The following is an 18,476-nucleotide window of genomic DNA, read 5'->3' as shown; positions in this document are numbered from 1 at the left end:
GCGCTGTAGATGACGTACTGACGTGACCCTGCGGACTACAATTACCATGCACCGTTCTTTGACCTTCCGTGGGAGGAGACGGTGCTTAGCAAGCAAGCATGGCCGCTGGGGTGTTCACTAAAGGTAAGGCTGCTGGACAAAAAAGTATTACTATTTTATATTATCGTCTCACTATTTCTGATGCCACAGGCTATATGTGTCGTTGTCCGTAGCTAGCCGTTTAGCTAGCTGGGGAACTGGGGCACCTTAGGCAGCTAGCTAACGTGTAACTGGTTTATTAGCCCAGAAGTGACGTTGGAGATAACGTTACAGTGTTTTGATATTCGGATGGGACACCATTCCAAAGTCACAGTCAAATGTGTCTCATCCTAACGCTTCCTCGTTGTTTGTGAGGTCCTTACATTTACAATTTGATTAATTGAAAATGGGGACCCTAATGTAAACAAGTCTTTCTCTGGTCTGCATCCCCTAACAATTGTATGTATTGATTGATTGGAAATTGTATTAACAGATTGCAGAATGGGTACAATACAGTACAGCTCAATACACACAACTGTTAAGGGGATGCAGACCAGAGAAAGACTTTCGTCTTGTTTACATCAGGGTCCCCCATTTTCAATTCATCATAACATAATATGACATACAGATAGACAGTACTGCTACATCTATACATTTATGACATACCAGATTTACAAATACAGTACTGTTTGTGATACAAAAATACTATATACATTTGACGAAGAAACTACATTGGAGGAGGTTGGTAGGAGAGGTGGAGGGGGGTTTGGAGGACATGTATGTATCTTTTCAACAATTGTATACGATTTACTTGGATCTGTGGAACATATTTGTGATGTGTCAACAAGTCAATATCAAAATGTAATCATTACTAATTTTTCAGCACCTCTTCCATTTCCCACTTACCCCGAGTGCTGCTAGTTTTGGTGTGATTCGCCTAGTTTTGGAGATCATCTCTACCGTCACTCTCATTACAATGGAGCTGAAATGGCACTCGTTTTGTGGCGCTCAAAGCACCAACACATAATTAAGTCTATAGGATACCATTTCAAGTTGAGCCAAATGTTCCTTTCAAGTTTGTTAATACCCTTGGGGAAATTCAAGTGTCATAGCAGCATGGTGGGAGGGTACAGGTAGTAACACGCTTTGGATAAAAGCGTCAGCTAAATGACTAAATGTAAATGGAACAATAATGGAACAAAGTGAGTGGCCCGATTCAATCAGACAGTAGTAATAGTGATGATGGTATATACATGGTCCCAAACCGTAGTAACACTGCACCAGAGTCCGTGCATTGTTTATTATAAAAGTCTGACAGTCCTAACACTTCTCAAGTTCACCAGCCGTTAGTTCTCCAGCAATTGGCAGCAGTCTGTCTGTGCCCACGCCGGTGTTGCAGAGCCTGATGGCTACTGGCACGGAAGACTGGCAGAGGCAGTTTGTGGTGTGCCGTGGGGGGGGGGACAAGTCAAGGTCAAGTTTATTGGTACTATGTCCCAAACTGGGCAATTCATGTTACAGCAGATAAATAGGAGCTCCAAAAAAAAACGGCAAACATGCATAACAAGAAGAACACAGACTGTCTATGGCTGAACGTGCAAGTCTGTATTGCCAAATTGTGATTTAGATTAATTGTTCAGCCCTAACTATTAATGGCAAATTTAAAACAAAACCGTGACGATACACAAATTAATAATAAGAGCCTGGCCAAAAAGTTAGAGCGACTGCAAAGCAACTGCGTCGCTGCTGAAAGGCTACATTTTACTATGTGACTTTTGTTTTGATGTTTTGACCAAATATCAAAAACACCATCAAAGTCACTTCCTGGGCAAATCTAAGCTGATAATGTACTTTCTCTACATCATGGGGGCGACAGTGGCTCAGGAGGTAGAGTGGTCATTGTGTCGTCGTTGCTGTCACGTTAATTACACCAGGGCCACAGGTGTTTCTTTAGAATGTGTCGGATACACAGAGGCCATAGCTGATGTCATTTGGGATAACTCGAGTATCCCATTGGCACACGTAAACACACTATGCTGTTTACAATAGTCAGGATAAGCCCATATCACAACAGGGGTGACAGTGGCTCGGGGAGGTAGAGCAGTCATCTGGTAATGAGAAGGTTCCCGGTTCAATTCCGGCTCCTCCCAGCAGCGCGTCGAAGTGTCCTTGAGCAAGACACTTAACCCCTAACTGCTCCCGATGAGCAGGTCGGCACCTCGCCCTCCGCCGTCTGTCTGTCTGTGAGTGAACGGGTGAATGTGAGGCATACGTTTTAAAGCGCTTTGGATAAAAGCTGTTATATAAATGCAGTCCATTCCATCTGGTTGTAGGACTGTGGGGGCTACGTCACCCACGGCTGGTTGCCGCAGGATACTCCTGCAGCGGACCGCTGTACACGACCGCTGCCGCCGCCGTCCAATCGCCTCAAGCGCAAGTTGAAAGCCACTTCACTGGTAAGGTTGTGCACCTCGCATCTTCTGTGGGTAATGATGAGTTAAACGACTAGGGGTGTAACGATGCATCGATTCTAATGTGACGATGCAACTGCATCGATTTGAAAATGTTAGAATCGATTATAATCGAAATTAATCGAAATTAAAAAAGAAAAAGAACTTTAAAAAAAAAAAAAAAAAAAAATTGTGTGTATTGTTTTTATTGACCGATAGTCCATTCATCCTGAGTGAATCAGTTCCCCCAGCCACATTTGTGTATTCAAATTTTTGGGGGGAATTAACTGATAGAAAAGTAATCGAATCGAATCGTGGTCAAATGAAGAGTTCAAGTTCAAGTTCTTTAATAGTTGTCATACAGAAGTACAGAATACTTTCATACAAAATGCTTCTTACTGTTACGCTCCAGAGACTGTGCTAGACAAGATAGTATCAAATAACATAATAACATAATATAGCATGAATTTAGAAGAAGAATGAGGTCACAGTTGTTCGGTATAGACATATGTACAATGTTCTGAGTTACCATATAATATACAATACACAATACTATGCAGTGTACTAATGTACAGTACTATCTAGTGCAAAGCAGAAATGGGATGAGGTACAATTTTAGGTACAATTTACAGTAAGGTGTACGAGTTGTAGTGCAATCCTTCATCCATAAATATAAAGTGTGGGGAGTGGGTGCTACAGTGTGTTTGTTTAAAGTGGGTGTGTGCTATAAAGTGTGTGTAGTGGGTGCTACAGTGTGTTTGTTTAAAGTGAGTGTGTGCGTGTGGATGTGTGTGCTATGTGTGTTTGGTGGTTGTTGTTGTGTAGTGTTCATTCATTGTTCGTTTAGCAGCCTGATGGCCTGGGGATAGAAGCTACTTCTGAGTCTTTCTGTGCTCGCCTTGAGACTCCTGTGTCGCTTGCCTGACGGCAGCAGTTCAAAGAGGCAGTTGTTCGGGTGGCTCGAGTCCTTAATAATTCTCTTAGCCTTCCCCTTGCAACGCTTGTTGTAAATGTTCTGGAGGGTTTCATGATGCATTGAATCGTTGCCTGAATAATCGTAATCGAAATTAATAGTTGCGAGGTCGCATCGTTACACCCCTATAAACGACACATGATTTAGCCAAATGAAAAGTGCTCTTGTTCGCAAGAATGGCTCAGTGATTTTGTTACATTTCCATTCTTCTCTACACAGACAGGCTTATAAATCAGCCTCTTCAGACGCCAGACTTCTTCAACTTGTCAGAACTCTTCTCTGTGAAAGACCTTTTCGATGCCAGAGTGCATCTCGGCCACAAAAAAGGCTGCCGACACAGGTTGGTGTAATGGTGTCACAGAATCCCATCTAATGCTAATTTGGTCCGTGTGAGCACTACTTGGGTTAGGTCTTCTTTGGAAAAGCAATCCATCTGTCCTTGTAATTTCTTACCTACTCTTACTAGTTACACTGCTGGCCAGTATGACTTACTTACTACCATAGTGTCTTTATATCTGTATCACTGTGCATATTAATATTACAACTCTGTACATACATCTGATTAGCAGCACTACACTCTAATTTAGTACTTTTATATATTTTATACCCAGTTTCGTCACCTGTACATTGTATATTACTATTGCACTTTACTGTTACATTTGCACTCTGGTTGGATGCCAAACTTCTTTTTGTTGTACTGTACTTGTGCTGTACAATGACAATACATTTTAATCTAATCTATTGTGCAACTTGAAGTTGAAATCATTTTTACTTGCATGTCAACACAGAGATTTCAATTTTGTGCAATTGAAAAGGAAGATATTTATAGTATTGTTTTATTGTGGATCCCCATTAGTCTACACGAAAGTGAGACTACTCTTCCTGGGGTCCAAACATTTCAAATACACAAAAAATAAAAAGTTAAATACTAATATAAAACCACAAACATTGAAGTACTCGCAAGAAAACATCACAACAAACAAAACGAGTGAATCAAAGCTCACTCAATATTCATAAGTCAGATATCACAATTCTCAACCATAAAATACAAATTACATATTCAGTCCATAAGAACAAAACAGATCAAAATCATATATATGATTTGAACTCATATTATAGCATAACTTTTCTCAAGTCACCGATCACCTTTATATTTCCATACTAATTACAAAAGTCAATGGCCAAAATGTAACTCATTATTCATGAGCGCAATTTTTAACTTTTTTTTAAACATACATTTGTTCCTTATCATAGTTATATTTCTGGGTATTTTATTCCAATAAGCAACTGCTCTATACATTAGAGTATAAGATAGTAGTGTTGCTATGGATGATCGATGGGTGGAGAATAAAACAGGCGAAATAGTTGGTATGTATGTACATATACGTGTAATAAAACACATATGTACATACAATAGCAACTGGGCACATAAGAATATTTTTTGAAAGATTTAAATAGAATAGAGCTAAAGAAAAAGCATAGGGAAATGCTAAATGTCGAGGCTCGGAGCTGCTTCAGTCATGAAGGTAGAGAGAGATGTACAGGTGCAGCTCGATAAATTAGAATATCGTGGAAAAGTTATTTTATTTCAGTAATTCAATTCAAAAAGCGAAACTCTCGTAGATTATAGATTCATTACACACAAAGTGAAATATTTCAAGCCTTTATTTGTTTTAATTTTGATGATTATGTCTTAAAGATCATGAAAGCCCAAAATTCGGTATCATCAATAAAAAATAGATGTGTTTTTCTTTTGTATATACAAATGTCGGCCTTCTGAAAAGTATGTTCATGTACGTTCACTCAGTACTTGGTTGGGGCTCATTTTGCATCAATACAGCTAAATATATAGACTTTTCCATGATATTCTAATTTATTGAACTGCACCTGTACTGTACTTGTGCGGTATGATGACAATACATCTAATCCCTGCTTCCTCAGGCTCATGGAGCCCTACCTGTTCGGCTGTCGCCTGGACCACGACATCTTCGACCTGGACCAGACGGCGGAGCACCTCCGCGCCGCCCTGAACTTCACCGCCCACGTGGCCTACCGCGGCGGCGTCATCCTCTTCATCACCCGCCGGCGGCAGTTCAGCCACCTGGTGGAGACGATGGCGCGCGACTGCGGCGAGTACGTCCACACACGCTACTGGCAGGGCGGCCTCCTCACCAACGCCTCCATCCAGTACGGCAAGGGGGTCCGCCTGCCCGACCTCGTGGTCTTCCTCTCCACCCTCAACAACGTGTTCCAGCCGCACGTGGCGATCCGCGACGCGGCCAAGATGAACATCCCCACCATCGGGGTGGTGGACTCCAACTGCAACCCGAGCCTGGTGACCTACCCCGTGCCCGGGAACGACGACAGCCCGGCCGCCGTGGAGCTGTACTGTCGCCTCTTCAAGACGACCGTGAACCGCGCCAAGGACAAGAGCAGGCAGACGGAGCTTGTCGAGAGACTAATGAATAATACTGATTGATTGAAAACTTTATTAACAGATTGCAGAATGGGTACAGTACAGTACAGCTCAATACATACAATTGTTAAGGGGATGCAGACCAGAGAAAGACTTTCGTCTTTTTTTACATCAGGGTCCCCCATTTTCAATTCATCATAAATGGCCTTTTTGTAGTACTGCTACATCTATACATTTATGACATACCAGATTTGCAAATACAGTACTGTTTGTGATACAAAAAGAGTCCAGAAAAGAGAGTATATACATTTGACGTAGAAACTACATTGGAGGGGGTTGGGTTAGGACATTTGCAGGGGCCAGTTTCGAATTGCTTCCACACAGGCTGCTTTGATCTGATGCGTGTGAGCGATGCACATTCCGACTGGCCACACGGTGCTGTTTTCAATGCTCAGAATAAAGTGTACTGTGTGGTGTAGATGTTGGGAAGGAATCATCTCGGCTCCACATTATGTATTTGTATTCTTCTAAACCTTGGGTCATGTGATGTAAATCAGTGGAACACAGATCGGGTTGCATCGTTTTCCATCAACTTATCAGCAAAATTGTACATACAGATAGAAACTAGAAACTCTAGTGTTCCAACAGTTCCATGTGATGGATACAAATAGCAGTTGTCCAGAAGAAGTTAATGTACCTTATCACTGTTTCTTTTCTGTCTTTTTATGTTTTGTTTTGTGATTAAAGCCTTCTAAAACAGTTACTACTTTAATTACAATCCAAGATAGAAACTCATGCTATATTCATTTTAAAGGTCTCCTTTGTAGCCTCTTTTTGAGGATTCAACACTTTTAAAATGACCATCTTCTAAACTGAGTTGCTCATAACAGTTTACAGATGTTTTTTTTTTTGGTCTCATCTTTACCAAACCAGTCCATTATCTGCCACCGATTCCCATTTGGATTTTGTCCCACTATCGAATGGGATTTGGTGCAGATTTTAGTTTGATATATGATTCCCTAACTATCTATACTGATTGGAAAGTGACAGTGGAGAGAGAACAGTCCTCATATTCTCTTATTGAAGTAAGCCACTCCCGTGGCCCTAATTGCGATTAGCACAAGGCTAATGTTCATCTAATTACATTCTCTAAGTCTAAGAGGATGGGCCAGAGCTCCTGTGTGATGCTTGGTTTCTGACATAACAAAATGTTGCCTTGACACATTTGTATCTCATTTTTTATTACCATGAATGGAATGAGTTATTTTCATGGCTTGATGGGCAGCTCAGAGCTAGCTAGTTGGCAGCGTGTGATGTTGGTGAAATCTGCTCCAATGCATTGAAGTGGGAACTAGGAAAAATGCAATGGAACGGTCCTCAAAGTGGGAGTTCCAAGTAGGAAACTCTGGTTTGGTCTCAACTCTCAATATGGCGGCACACACTATAAACTGTAAACAACATTGTTTTAATCTTTAGAAGACGATCGAAGCTAGGTTCTTATCAGTACCTACCAGTGTGGTAGCCAAATACTGCTTCTGGGGTAATGTGTTTCTCCCTTGGGTAAACTACATACATACAGTATGGTTTCTTTGCAAGCAGGGCACCGTAACTTATTTTTTATTTAACCAGACGGGTCAATTAAGAAGAAATTCTTATTTACAAGGACGACCTGGCGAAAGGACAAAAAGGCCGGGGAAAGGGGACACAACTTTTTTATGGAAAAGAGACGGACGATACATAGGTAAGGGAAATAATTAAAATACACATCAAACAAACAACCAAATAAAATTACAAGGTATGTGTAATACATGAAACGGAACAGACAAATTACAGTTAAAAGGCTGGGTGACTGTTGCCGGTGGGTGTAAAAGACTGCGATAGACTCGTGAGGGGGATCAATTTGTCCAACATGCATCTTGTTCCAACTGTTGGTAACGCACCGAGGGCGTAATATAGATTTTCCAACCTCTGGCATATTTGGTAAAAAAAAACGTTTACAAACTGGGCAGCACATTAGGTAAGCATGCATTGTTCCTGGTTCCAAAAGGCATGGTTAAAGGGGGGTAGGTACTGTAGGCTTTGAACCATTTAGGTAATATTTGGTGATGTTCTCTTTTATATCCCAACAGCTACTAACAAATCAAATGCATAAATATCTGGTCTTTGTAACTGGCCTAGGTCCTGTAATCAGACATTCCAAAATCTCAGGGTGGCCTTAATCATAAGGGGGAATTATGCCCTGATTTTATTCATACACATTATTCCTCTGGTCTAAGACAGTACAAACATATTAATGAAAATTAGCAACTCTCCCAAACCAAAAAACTAGAGTGATAAAACTCAAACTTGTGATGTCATCTAGTATAAAGTTTGAAGCTGCTAGACAATGAATTTAAATATTGTATAGATGACACTGAGAGGAACCCAGGGGAATCTTCTGAATTCATAGGTCTATTTTCTGTTTCAGAAGTGAGACACTACTATAGAATAAAGCTAATTTGAATATAAAAAATAAAACATTCTGTAGGTCCACAAAATCTGTCTCCCATTCATTGTCAATGGAGCAGCTCCAGACATACTTGATGACATCACAAGTTTGATTCTTACCTATACTCTGGTTTCTGGCTTTGGGAGAGAGTAGCTCATGTTCACAAATATTGATTGAACTTTCTTGGGCCATGGAAATAACATATTCGAATTGTAATTAGAGTATAGTGTTCCCCTAATAGTTAAGAACAAAAAAAAACTTCACATTTTTGGTCAGCCAAGTGGTGTTCCCTGATCACATTGGAAAACTACCACAATCATCGCAGTCCTCATAGAAGTACACAGAGTGAATAAAACTGCTTGCCGATCAGAAAAATCCAGCTTGAAGCTGTCTGTGAGTTTATAGAAAACCTTCGTAGTGCATGCATAGCTCACGTTTCTGGCTTGAAAAATTATAATGATAATAATAAACTTTTGTATAAATTGTAAATTTGTATAGCACCTTTCATACATAAATTGCAGCTCAAAGTGCGTCACAACAGAAAAAAGACAGACATAAAATGAGCACATAAAGTGCTGACATAAAACCACAGTTTTTCACATTAGGATCTAACATCCCAACAGGCCACCTTGTTTATCGTTTGATTCAGTTTTAAAAATAGCCAATAATAAAAAGAGTACGATAGAATAATAGACAGAGTGCAATAGTGCAGTGCAATAATAAGTAGTAGAATAGAATTGACATGAAATAAGCACATAAAGTGCAGACATATAAAATCACAGTTTTTTACAGTGCAATAAAATAGTTCTGGATTACTGTTTAACAGTTTAAAGTCATCTATACTTTCTCTGTTTGGTATCCACAGTTTAAACCCTGACAGTCTCGGAACTAGGCAAAATCTGCATATGGCTCGCTGATAACAAATTACACATGGGCAAAACAGAGTCCATTCTCTTCGGTTCAAATAACAAACTCAGCAAGACCGACGGCTTCTCAGTTACAGTGGGTGACAATATTGTCACAAGGAAAGATGAAATTACCTACCTGGGTTCCATCCTAGAGGCTAATCTTTCCTGTGACAAAATGGCATCCAATGTAATAAAAAAAAGTCAACCAACGAACTCGATTCTTGTACCGGATCTCCTCTCTGGTAAACAAGAATACCCTGAAGACTCTGGCAGGAGCACTCATTCAAGGGTACTACGACCATGCCTGCACCTCATGGTACCAAAGCACCTCAAAGGCGCTAAAAACAAAATTACAAACATCACAAAACAAACTGGTCAGACTACTGCTTGACCTTACTCCTAGAACCCACCTCACCCCTGCCCACTTTGACAACCTAGGATGGCTTAGAGTAGACGACAGAGTACAGCAACTTGCAATGGGCCTGGTCTACAAGATACACTACACGACCAAGGTACCCATGTACATGTCAAAATACTTCCCAAAGGTCAGTGAATACCACGATCACAACCACCCACCCCACCTACCCAACCTCCTCCAATGTACAGTTTCCACGTCAAATTTATATACTCTCTTTTCTGGACTATTTTTGTATCACAAACAGTACTGTATTTGTAGATCTGGTATGTCATAAATGTCTAGATAGCAGTACTGTCTATCTGTATGTCATGTATGTCCTGATTAATTGAAAATGGGGGACCCTGATGTAAAAACAAGACTAAAGTCTTTCTCTGGTCTGCATCCCCTTACTGTGTGTATTGAGCTGTACTGTAAGTAGGCTACCCATTCTGCAATCTGTTAATAAAGTTTTCAATCAATAAATCAATCAATCCCGCGAATTTTCCGAATGTGGGTTAACTTGGTCCCTCTTTGCTCCCGTAGCTCGGCTTCTATAAATAGCTCCCCTGCTTCCCTCCTCCTCCTCACTCTCACCGCTGCGGGGACGCGATGGTGAGTTGGTGGTGTTTAATAACCTGTAGTATGTATGTTATAGCTATCATGTAAAATGTTTATTTATTTTAGTTTGTTTTTAACATGAGATGATGATGACAGTGTCGCAGCCTTTTAATTGTTATCTAATGATTCACGACTATGCAATATAGTGATATCGATACTATTGCCACATTTGGCTTTTGTTAATTAATCTGGCCATAATCTGGATCTAGATTTTCAACACTAACAAAAATCAATGCGATGAAATGATGTAGTAGTAGACTAGTAGTATAGGTAGTAGCCCATAATAATAAATGCAGGTGTTCTCTATTATTAGCCACGCTGCTGGCTGCGCGCCCGCGCAACAGGCTGACAGCTGTTGAACAACTGCTCTTCATCTTGAGTTATGTTAAGTTGTTCGACACGGCGGCGTGTGTTGTAATTGAAAAGCTTAGGCATCTCAAACGGGCTTTGGGTTATTATTATGATGTGGTTCTAGTGTTCATACCACTTAAAATCTACTAGTTTGGCTCGAGGCCTAGTACTACAGGCAGGCGGGCGGAGGAGCTCACGTGGTGTGCCAGAACATTTCCTTTATAGAGACCACCGCAACACTTCCGGTGTGGAGGGGGGGAAGGGAGCGCGTGATTGTTGGTTTAACCACTCATCAGGCTCTAATCAACCCCCCCCCCCCGCCCACACCCACGAGCGCCATGTAACGCGGAAGTGCAGTGGTCTGATTATTCAGTGAGATGCTAGGGGGCGGGGTTTGGAATGCAATGTCACAGAGAACATGCATGTTATTAACTTGATTTCACATTTCTCTTTTTATAGGTGTTTCCTCGATTTCTGCTTCATGGAGGATCACGCATATTAATAGACCAGTGGATACCGCCATGATTCTTTTTTTGAGTATAATTAATCTGGTATGTGATCAGCCATCAATCATTGGATTACAATGTTATTGTCATTTGTACAGAGAAATGCAGTTGACATAAACTGAATGCATAAGACCAGTAAAGTGTAATGTCCATCCATATGTTTAACATGTCCAGGCCTACATATGGGATGTATATATGATAACGCAGAGTACAGTATTAACAGTAGTGTTAATATAGTATGAATACACTATAGATAACATTGGTGGCCTGATGTGTGTTGCGTCAGACTTAACAACCCAATGGTTTCACCCTCCCGTCCGCCCCTTGAGGCGTTGCAGTCGGACTTTGTGTCCAGCCTGTGTCACAAGGGGCGCAGAGCAAACAGACTATGTCTACACCGACCGGGTACCTAGAACAGTGGGTACCTGGACTGATAGTACTGACAGAAAACATTGTGCCGTTATTTCAAACGCTAACGAAGGATACTCTTCTCTCAGGAGCTGCTTGTTTGCTTGTGATTGCTGTGCCGCGTTGACTTTTATTGTACAAAAGAAATGCAGTTGGCACATAACCAGAATGCATAGGAGCAGTAATGTACATGTGTAGGTGGCCTACATATGGAATGTATACAGTATTAACGGTAGTTTAGTGGTGGGACTCGATTAAAAGTTTTAATCGAATTAATTCGAGACTTTATAGTCAATTAATCGCATATAAATATGAATATACATACATTTAAGCAGCTAAATCCTGTTGGCTACTACACAGACCAACAGATCAATGCCATTTTCAACAGTGCAGCAATTTTAGGAATAATATATATATATAGCGCAAAGGACCTTTTGTAAACTTGAGCACTTTCAAGGTAATGGTAAAACGCAGTACTTTCAATTACATTCCAGAACAGTTGACCATTGGGGGGGGGGAACTCTTGATCTCAATTTCTATTTGCAATTTATTATACTTTATACTTATAGCACATGCATGAGTCTAGTCTCCTTTGAAAGGTAACATTCTTACACTATAAAGAGAAATCATCATGCGATTAAATGCATCAATTCTTTTTTACTTTTAATTCTTTCTGTAGCCAATTAATCGAAATTAATGCGAAGTCCCAGCCCTAGGTACAGTATAAACTTGTATGAATACACTAGACTCGTGGCTTGATCATAGTGATGTAACCTGGACTAGATGGCTACTCGGAATGGTAATGGGTTGTTTGTTTAAAATCTTATATTTGGCTGAAGACCTCTGTATTAAAACTGAAATGAGGGGACCTCTCCACATTGCTCCAGAGACATCACTCTGGCTCCAATGCCTTGTGTTAAAAAAGAGCGCATAGCGACTGGCTCATTACCACCTGGTGTAACGATGCATCGATTCTAATGTGTTCGATTCGATGCATCGATTTGAATATGTTAGAATCGCTTATAATCGAAATAACAAAAAATATTGACCTTTATTACATGGCGTTTTAACATTCGCCAAAATGCTTGATTGTGATTGGTCAATAACGGACCTCTGCCGAGCAATAATGACCGCTGTTCGCAGCTGTAGCAATCAAGCCCACTGACACACACTGCATCAGTGCAGCCAATCAGACACACCTGCCGGCGAAGCTGCCGGCGATGACAGTGCGGAGCGACAGAACAGAACTGTGTCTGCATTTGATCTCGTCTTGTCGATGGTGTAAAATGAATTAGGTATATTGTTAGTAAGTTAGCCATGTAATAAGCGGGATAATGTATAGCCTATACTCGGTCATTGTCGCAAAATAATTGACCTTCACTGACGTTTAGAACACCTCTGCGAGGCGCCTCGGTGTTCTAAGCTCCGTGTCGGTCAATTATTTTGCGACAATGACCTCGTAGCTATACATTATCCCTTACATAGTCTATTTCATGCTGAGTGATCAGTTCAGCCACATTTGTGTATTCAAATTTTTTTGGGGAATTAACTGATAGAAAATGTATCGAATCGTGGTCAAATGAAGAGATTTCATGATGCATTGAATCGTTGCCTGAAGAATCGTAATCAAATCGTTGTGAGGTCGAATCGTTACACCCCTGGCCCTGTTCAGTGGGCTTTGGGTATGGAACCGGGCCAGATGGACCCAGATACCCTGAGTCTGGCATGTCCCCATTACACCACAGTTTCTAACAAAGGAAACTCTCTTCCCGTAGGAACTGCGTGTCTTTGCTTGTGATGGTTTTAACTTCACGTGACTCAAGAGGAGCGACGACAGAATTGAAGATGGGAGAAGAGTTTCCTGGTAAGTTTGACGCCGTGTCGTTTTAAGTCTGTGATATATCGACCTTCCAATAAACTTGTTTCCCGGGCCAAGCTGCCTGCGTTGGCTGAGGCTCTGGTCTTTTCAACATGCCTCAGTGCTGTATCCCTTGTTGTTTTAATAGATCATAGTCATAAAGAACAGTTTGGCGTATGTGCTCCTCCCACTGTCTGAAGCGTGGCCTTTGGCCCCCGGACATGAATATGTGTGCCGTCGGCCTTAACGACCCAATGGTTTCACCCTCCCGTCTGCCCCTTGAGGCGTTGCAGTCAGACTTTGTGTCGAGCCTGTGTCACAAGGGGCACAGATCAAACAGACCATGTCTACGCCGGGTACCTAGAACAGTGGGTACCTGGACTGATGGTACTGACAGAAAACAATTGTGCCCTTATTTCAAACGCTAACTAAGGAAACTCTTCTCACATGTTAGATGTTCCGATAATCCCAGTGAGTGATGGATAGACGATAGTGTCCTGCGTTGTGTACTTTTTTAATGATCCCTCTGGTGTGCTCACGGAAACATCTGATAATCCCAGGCAGAATGAACACCTCACACGATTCAGTCGACAATCATCAAGGAGAACTTTATTCAACCAGACAGGGTAGTTTTACAGGAATAAAGTGGTCTTCCTTGACATACGCAGCTTGTGATAAGGTCCAGTGATTTAAAGTTCATTTGATAAAGTCCGTTAATAAAAGTCCAATTGATCAGCTCCTCATAATCCTCTCTCTCTCTCTCTGTTATTTCTCAACTGAAGATGAATCACCCCCCCCCCCCCACCTCCTCCTGCTCCATCCTTATCTTAGGAATGCTGTTGTGACTGCTAGGCACCGGGTCGCCTAGCGACCTGCTCCAGTCTTGCCCTACTTACACTATCTGAAGAGAGGGGTCACACCTCTTCTCTGCCATGCAGAGAGTAACTGTTTTGCTCATCAACATTAATTCATATTATAATCACAGACGAATCACCACAATTCTTCACACAGGAGCTGTGTTTGCTTGTGATGGTCAAGCTTCACGTGACGCCTGAGGAGCGACTGCAGACTTGAAGATGGAGAATTTCCTGGTAAGTTGACGCTGTGCCGCCTTTCTCTACTTCTGCCGTCTTTCTCTCCACCTCATTTTTGCATTTGTTGCATTTTGTACTTTATATTGTATATTTTGTAGTGTCTTTACTGTATGAAGCACAATCTTGGCGGTCTCATACAGAACAAAGCATTTCACTGTAATGTACCTTTATATGTGACAACGACATTTTAAAGGGGAACTATCTTATAAATGGCCTTTTTCAGTGTTTAGCATTGTTTCCTAGCTATGTGGACTTATATTAATATGATCTATGTCTCTAATTCTCATATTGGCGCATTCTTCCAATTCTCCTCTCACAATATTCACCCTCACTGAACTGAGTCATCTGAAAATGGGTTGATTTGTGATGTCAGAGAGACTCAGCTGCATGATAATGTGGCAGATGCCACCAGGCCACACAGTGGTTTAGGAGCCCAGCCTCAAAACGGCTCGAGATCTTGAGGTAGAAAAATGCTGTTTTTGAGGACTTGATTAGAAATACAAAACAATGAATTAAAAAAAATTATAATTACAGAGGTGTTCCATAAACTCACAGGAATTGTGTAAAAGTGCCCAAATAGTGAAAGAAATAGTAAAATAGTTCCCCTTTAAACTTCTAGTCACCCTCCATCTGCCTCTTGAGGCGTTGCAGTCCGACTTTGTGTTGAGCCTGTGTCACAAGGGGCACAGATCAAACGGCCTATGTCTACACCGGGTACCTAGAACAGTGGGGACTTGGAGTGATAGTGCTGACAAGAAGTAACGGGTGTCATGTTTTCGAAGACTAACGAGGAAAAACTATTTTCTCTTAGGAGCTGCGCGTTTGCTTGTGGCGGTCTAGCCTCACGTGATGCAGAGGAGGCAACGGCAGCCGTGAAGATAAGGAGGAGAGTTTCCTGGTAAGTTTGACTCTGCCGTCTTTCTAGAAGTCACCCTCCGTCTGCCTCTTGAGGCGTTGCGGTCCGACTTTGTGTCGAGCCTGTGTCACAAGGGGCACGGATCAAACGGCCTATGGTACCTAGAACAGTGTAATAGTGCCGACAGGTTGTCATGGAAACATTTAACTTGATATACGGTAGCTTGTGATTTTCAGATTTCTCCTTAAAGTTAAGTTAACTTGTTGATGGTTTTGTCTTCGCAGATGGAATCTGTATCCCCGACTGGAACACCTGGATGGGCCCTATTGTGTAAACGGATTGCCTTGGGCCCCATGCCTGGACCTTGTTCCCCCATATATTTTATGTTTTTATTTTAAATCTTTATTTCGAACATGTAAATACAAATGATATAAAACAAAAACAAATCATTGATCTATATAGCGATATGTTCAAAAAGGAGTAGGAAGAAGTATACACTTATTTAATCCTAATCGGACTAGCTTGACGTCAAGGCATCCAGCTAATGGGGATCATTTTAATAAACCATACGAGTCATTCCCATTGTTCATATACCTGAAAGTCATATGACCGGAACATTGTGTGTATTTGTACTTTACTCGAGTATTAGGTTTGTATACTTGTACTTTTACTACTTTTTACTCCTTAAATTTTAAATGCAGACCTACAAAGTACAAATCTCACATGTCCAACAATTTTAATTAGTATATGTTTCTCTGGCCGAACTAACGTTATTAATCCTGCGGCCGCACTTTATTAAACAGCCAATCAAATCCCCATCAATGCAAAATTAACCCGCCCATACCCATGCTGATTGGTCCTTGTGCAAGACTAGAAAGCAGGGATCTTTGATTAAACACCTGCTACACCTGCAGAAGAATAGACAGTCAGAAAAAAAGTTAACTTACATTTTTTGTACTTAAGTACATTTAAAAGTTGAAACTTTTTGACTTACTCAAGTGTGTTTTTAGCCAGATACCCTTGACTTTTACTTGAGTAAGATTGAGACTGTACCCATACTTTCACTTAAGTATAATTTCTGGGTACTTTTTACACCCCTGCCAATTTGTACCATCATTGTCCAGGAGCTGACCTCTTAAACTCCACTCTTGCTTTATATATATTGTCTGTCTCCTGTCTCATCTGTTGTAATGCACCTATAGTCTGTTTTGTATTTATTATTTCCACTGTGTTATTAATATTGTACCGTCTTGTCTGCTTGAAAAATAAAAACATAAAAAATTAAGTGAAGACGTGTCTTTTCTCTTAACTTATGGTGTTCGTCTCCTACACACCTGTCCAGAGAAAGGTCTTCAAAACACTTGTAATACAAGACAGGATATTTCTGTGGTCTGCATCCTTCTAGCCATTGTACGGCACACCTTATTCTCCCATGATGAAGAACATGTCCCACCTGCCCTTCTGACAACCTGTAACATGGCATTGTTGGTGCTCTACAGTGCACTGGTTTTGGAAAGATGTCTTGTGGGTTAAAAGTGCTAGAAATGCTTGAAAATAGTTTAAAGTACTACAATCTTTCATTCTGTGCTATTGACTAACGAGGGCAATGTCAATCATTTGCCACTATTGAAACAAATATAAAATAGTGAGGGTTAACCTTCTGTAGTGAAAGGGTTCAGGTGTGTCATTCTCATGTCTGAACCAGAGAGACTGAGGTGGTCATGAAGGACCAGGTTTCTCCTAGCGCTGCTCCATTATGGACCAGGTTTCTCCTAGCGCTGCTCCATTATGGACCAGGTTTATCCTAGCGCTACTCCTCCATTATGGACCAGGTTTCTCCTAGCGCTGCTCCATTATGGACCAGGTTTATCCTAGCGCCACTCCTCCATTATGGACTAGGTTTCTCCTAGCGCTACTCTATTATGGACCAGGTTTCTCCTAGCACTGCTCCATTATGGACCAGGTTTCTCCTAGCGCTACTCCATTATGGACCAGGTTTCTCCTAGCGCTGCTCCATTATGGACCAGGTTTCTCCTAGCGCTCCTCCATTATGGACCAGGTTTCTCCTAGCGCTGCTCCATTATGGCAAAAATCGTAAACACCATTATTTTGATTGATTTTGAAATCACGATTACTACCCATTGCAGCTGTGACACACCTAAATGGAATAGGCCCATAATTAATGTTCTTAATTACACCTGTTTGTCAGAATGGCCACCTTGACAAGGTGCCTATAGAGGCCTTGAACAGGATGGTCAGGAAGAAAGGTAAAACTAATTCAGTCGTCGTCATATGATGCTCTCAAATCAACGAGCAAGATAAGATATTCCTTTATTGGTCCCCTTGGGGAAATTCTGCTATGATGCCCAAATTTCCCCAAGGGGATCAATAAAGGAATATCTTATCTTACTTAATTTTGGAACATCACATGATGACGACTGAATTTGTTTGACATTTCTTCTTCTCGACCAAAGGCAGCCTTTCTGTCATCAAGTTACAAAGCTGTTTCAAAATAACTGGATACGTGCCGTGGCTCCTCCTCCCTCTCAACACCAGCTGAAACTACTCTGTGGGCTTGAGGGGGGGGTGGGGGGGGGGGGGGGGGGGTGGAGTGCATCGCTGTGAAGGAAGGGTGTGCTGCATTTACAACACACACATTAAATTCTATCAAACAGGTAATTCAAGCTCTGGTTTTGTCAAATCTTGACTATTGTCCTGCAGTATGGTCGAATGTAACAACGAATAAACTGAAAAAATTACAAATGGTACAAAACAAAGCAGCACGTATAGCGCTTCGCTGTGAGTACAGAACTAATGTTGCAGCGATGCACAGTTGTTTAACTTGGTTACTTGTCAAACATAAATTACTCTGCTCACTCCTTGTATTCACTAGGAATATTCTTGTTACAAAGATCCCCTCAATTTTATATAACAATTTATCAATAAGTCTTGACAGACACAACCATTCCACCAGACATGCTTCTGCACGAGGTTTTACACTTCCAAAAGTGAGGTCGAATGCAATGAAGCGAACTGTCATGTTCCGTGGTATGCAGGAATGGAACTCTCTTCCCAGACATGTTAAGCAGGAGAATAGTAAATGCCGTTTCAAAATCGTGGTAAAACAACATTTTC

General features: G+C 41.3%; 1 protein-coding gene and 1 long non-coding RNA gene across 2 annotated transcripts; both read left to right on the top strand.

Moving 5' to 3' along the window:
* The first annotated feature begins 13 nt into the window (after positions 1-13).
* On the top strand, positions 14-6,610 carry mrps2 (mitochondrial ribosomal protein S2). Its single transcript, XM_084324785.1, has 4 exons — positions 14-123; positions 2,352-2,474; positions 3,661-3,781; positions 5,383-6,610. The coding sequence occupies exons 1-4, from the start codon at positions 99-101 to the stop codon at positions 5,918-5,920; spliced, it is 807 nt and encodes a 268-aa protein (XP_084180911.1). The 5' UTR covers positions 14-98; the 3' UTR covers positions 5,921-6,610.
* A 4,467-nt stretch (positions 6,611-11,077) lies between these two features.
* Positions 11,078-16,531, top strand: LOC311236748. Its single transcript, XR_014620241.1, has 5 exons — positions 11,078-11,170; positions 13,309-13,397; positions 14,403-14,482; positions 15,297-15,383; positions 15,626-16,531. It is a non-coding gene; the product is annotated as an uncharacterized lncRNA (long non-coding RNA).
* The last annotated feature ends 1,945 nt before the right edge of the window (positions 16,532-18,476 follow it).

Source organism: Notolepis coatsorum (genome assembly GCF_963971535.1).
Source record: "Notolepis coatsorum genome assembly, chromosome: 11".
Classification (NCBI taxonomy): Eukaryota; Metazoa; Chordata; class Actinopteri; order Aulopiformes; family Paralepididae; genus Notolepis; species Notolepis coatsorum.
The sequence above is the reverse complement of the archived record's forward strand: the minus strand, read 5'-3'. Positions and strand labels throughout refer to the sequence as shown.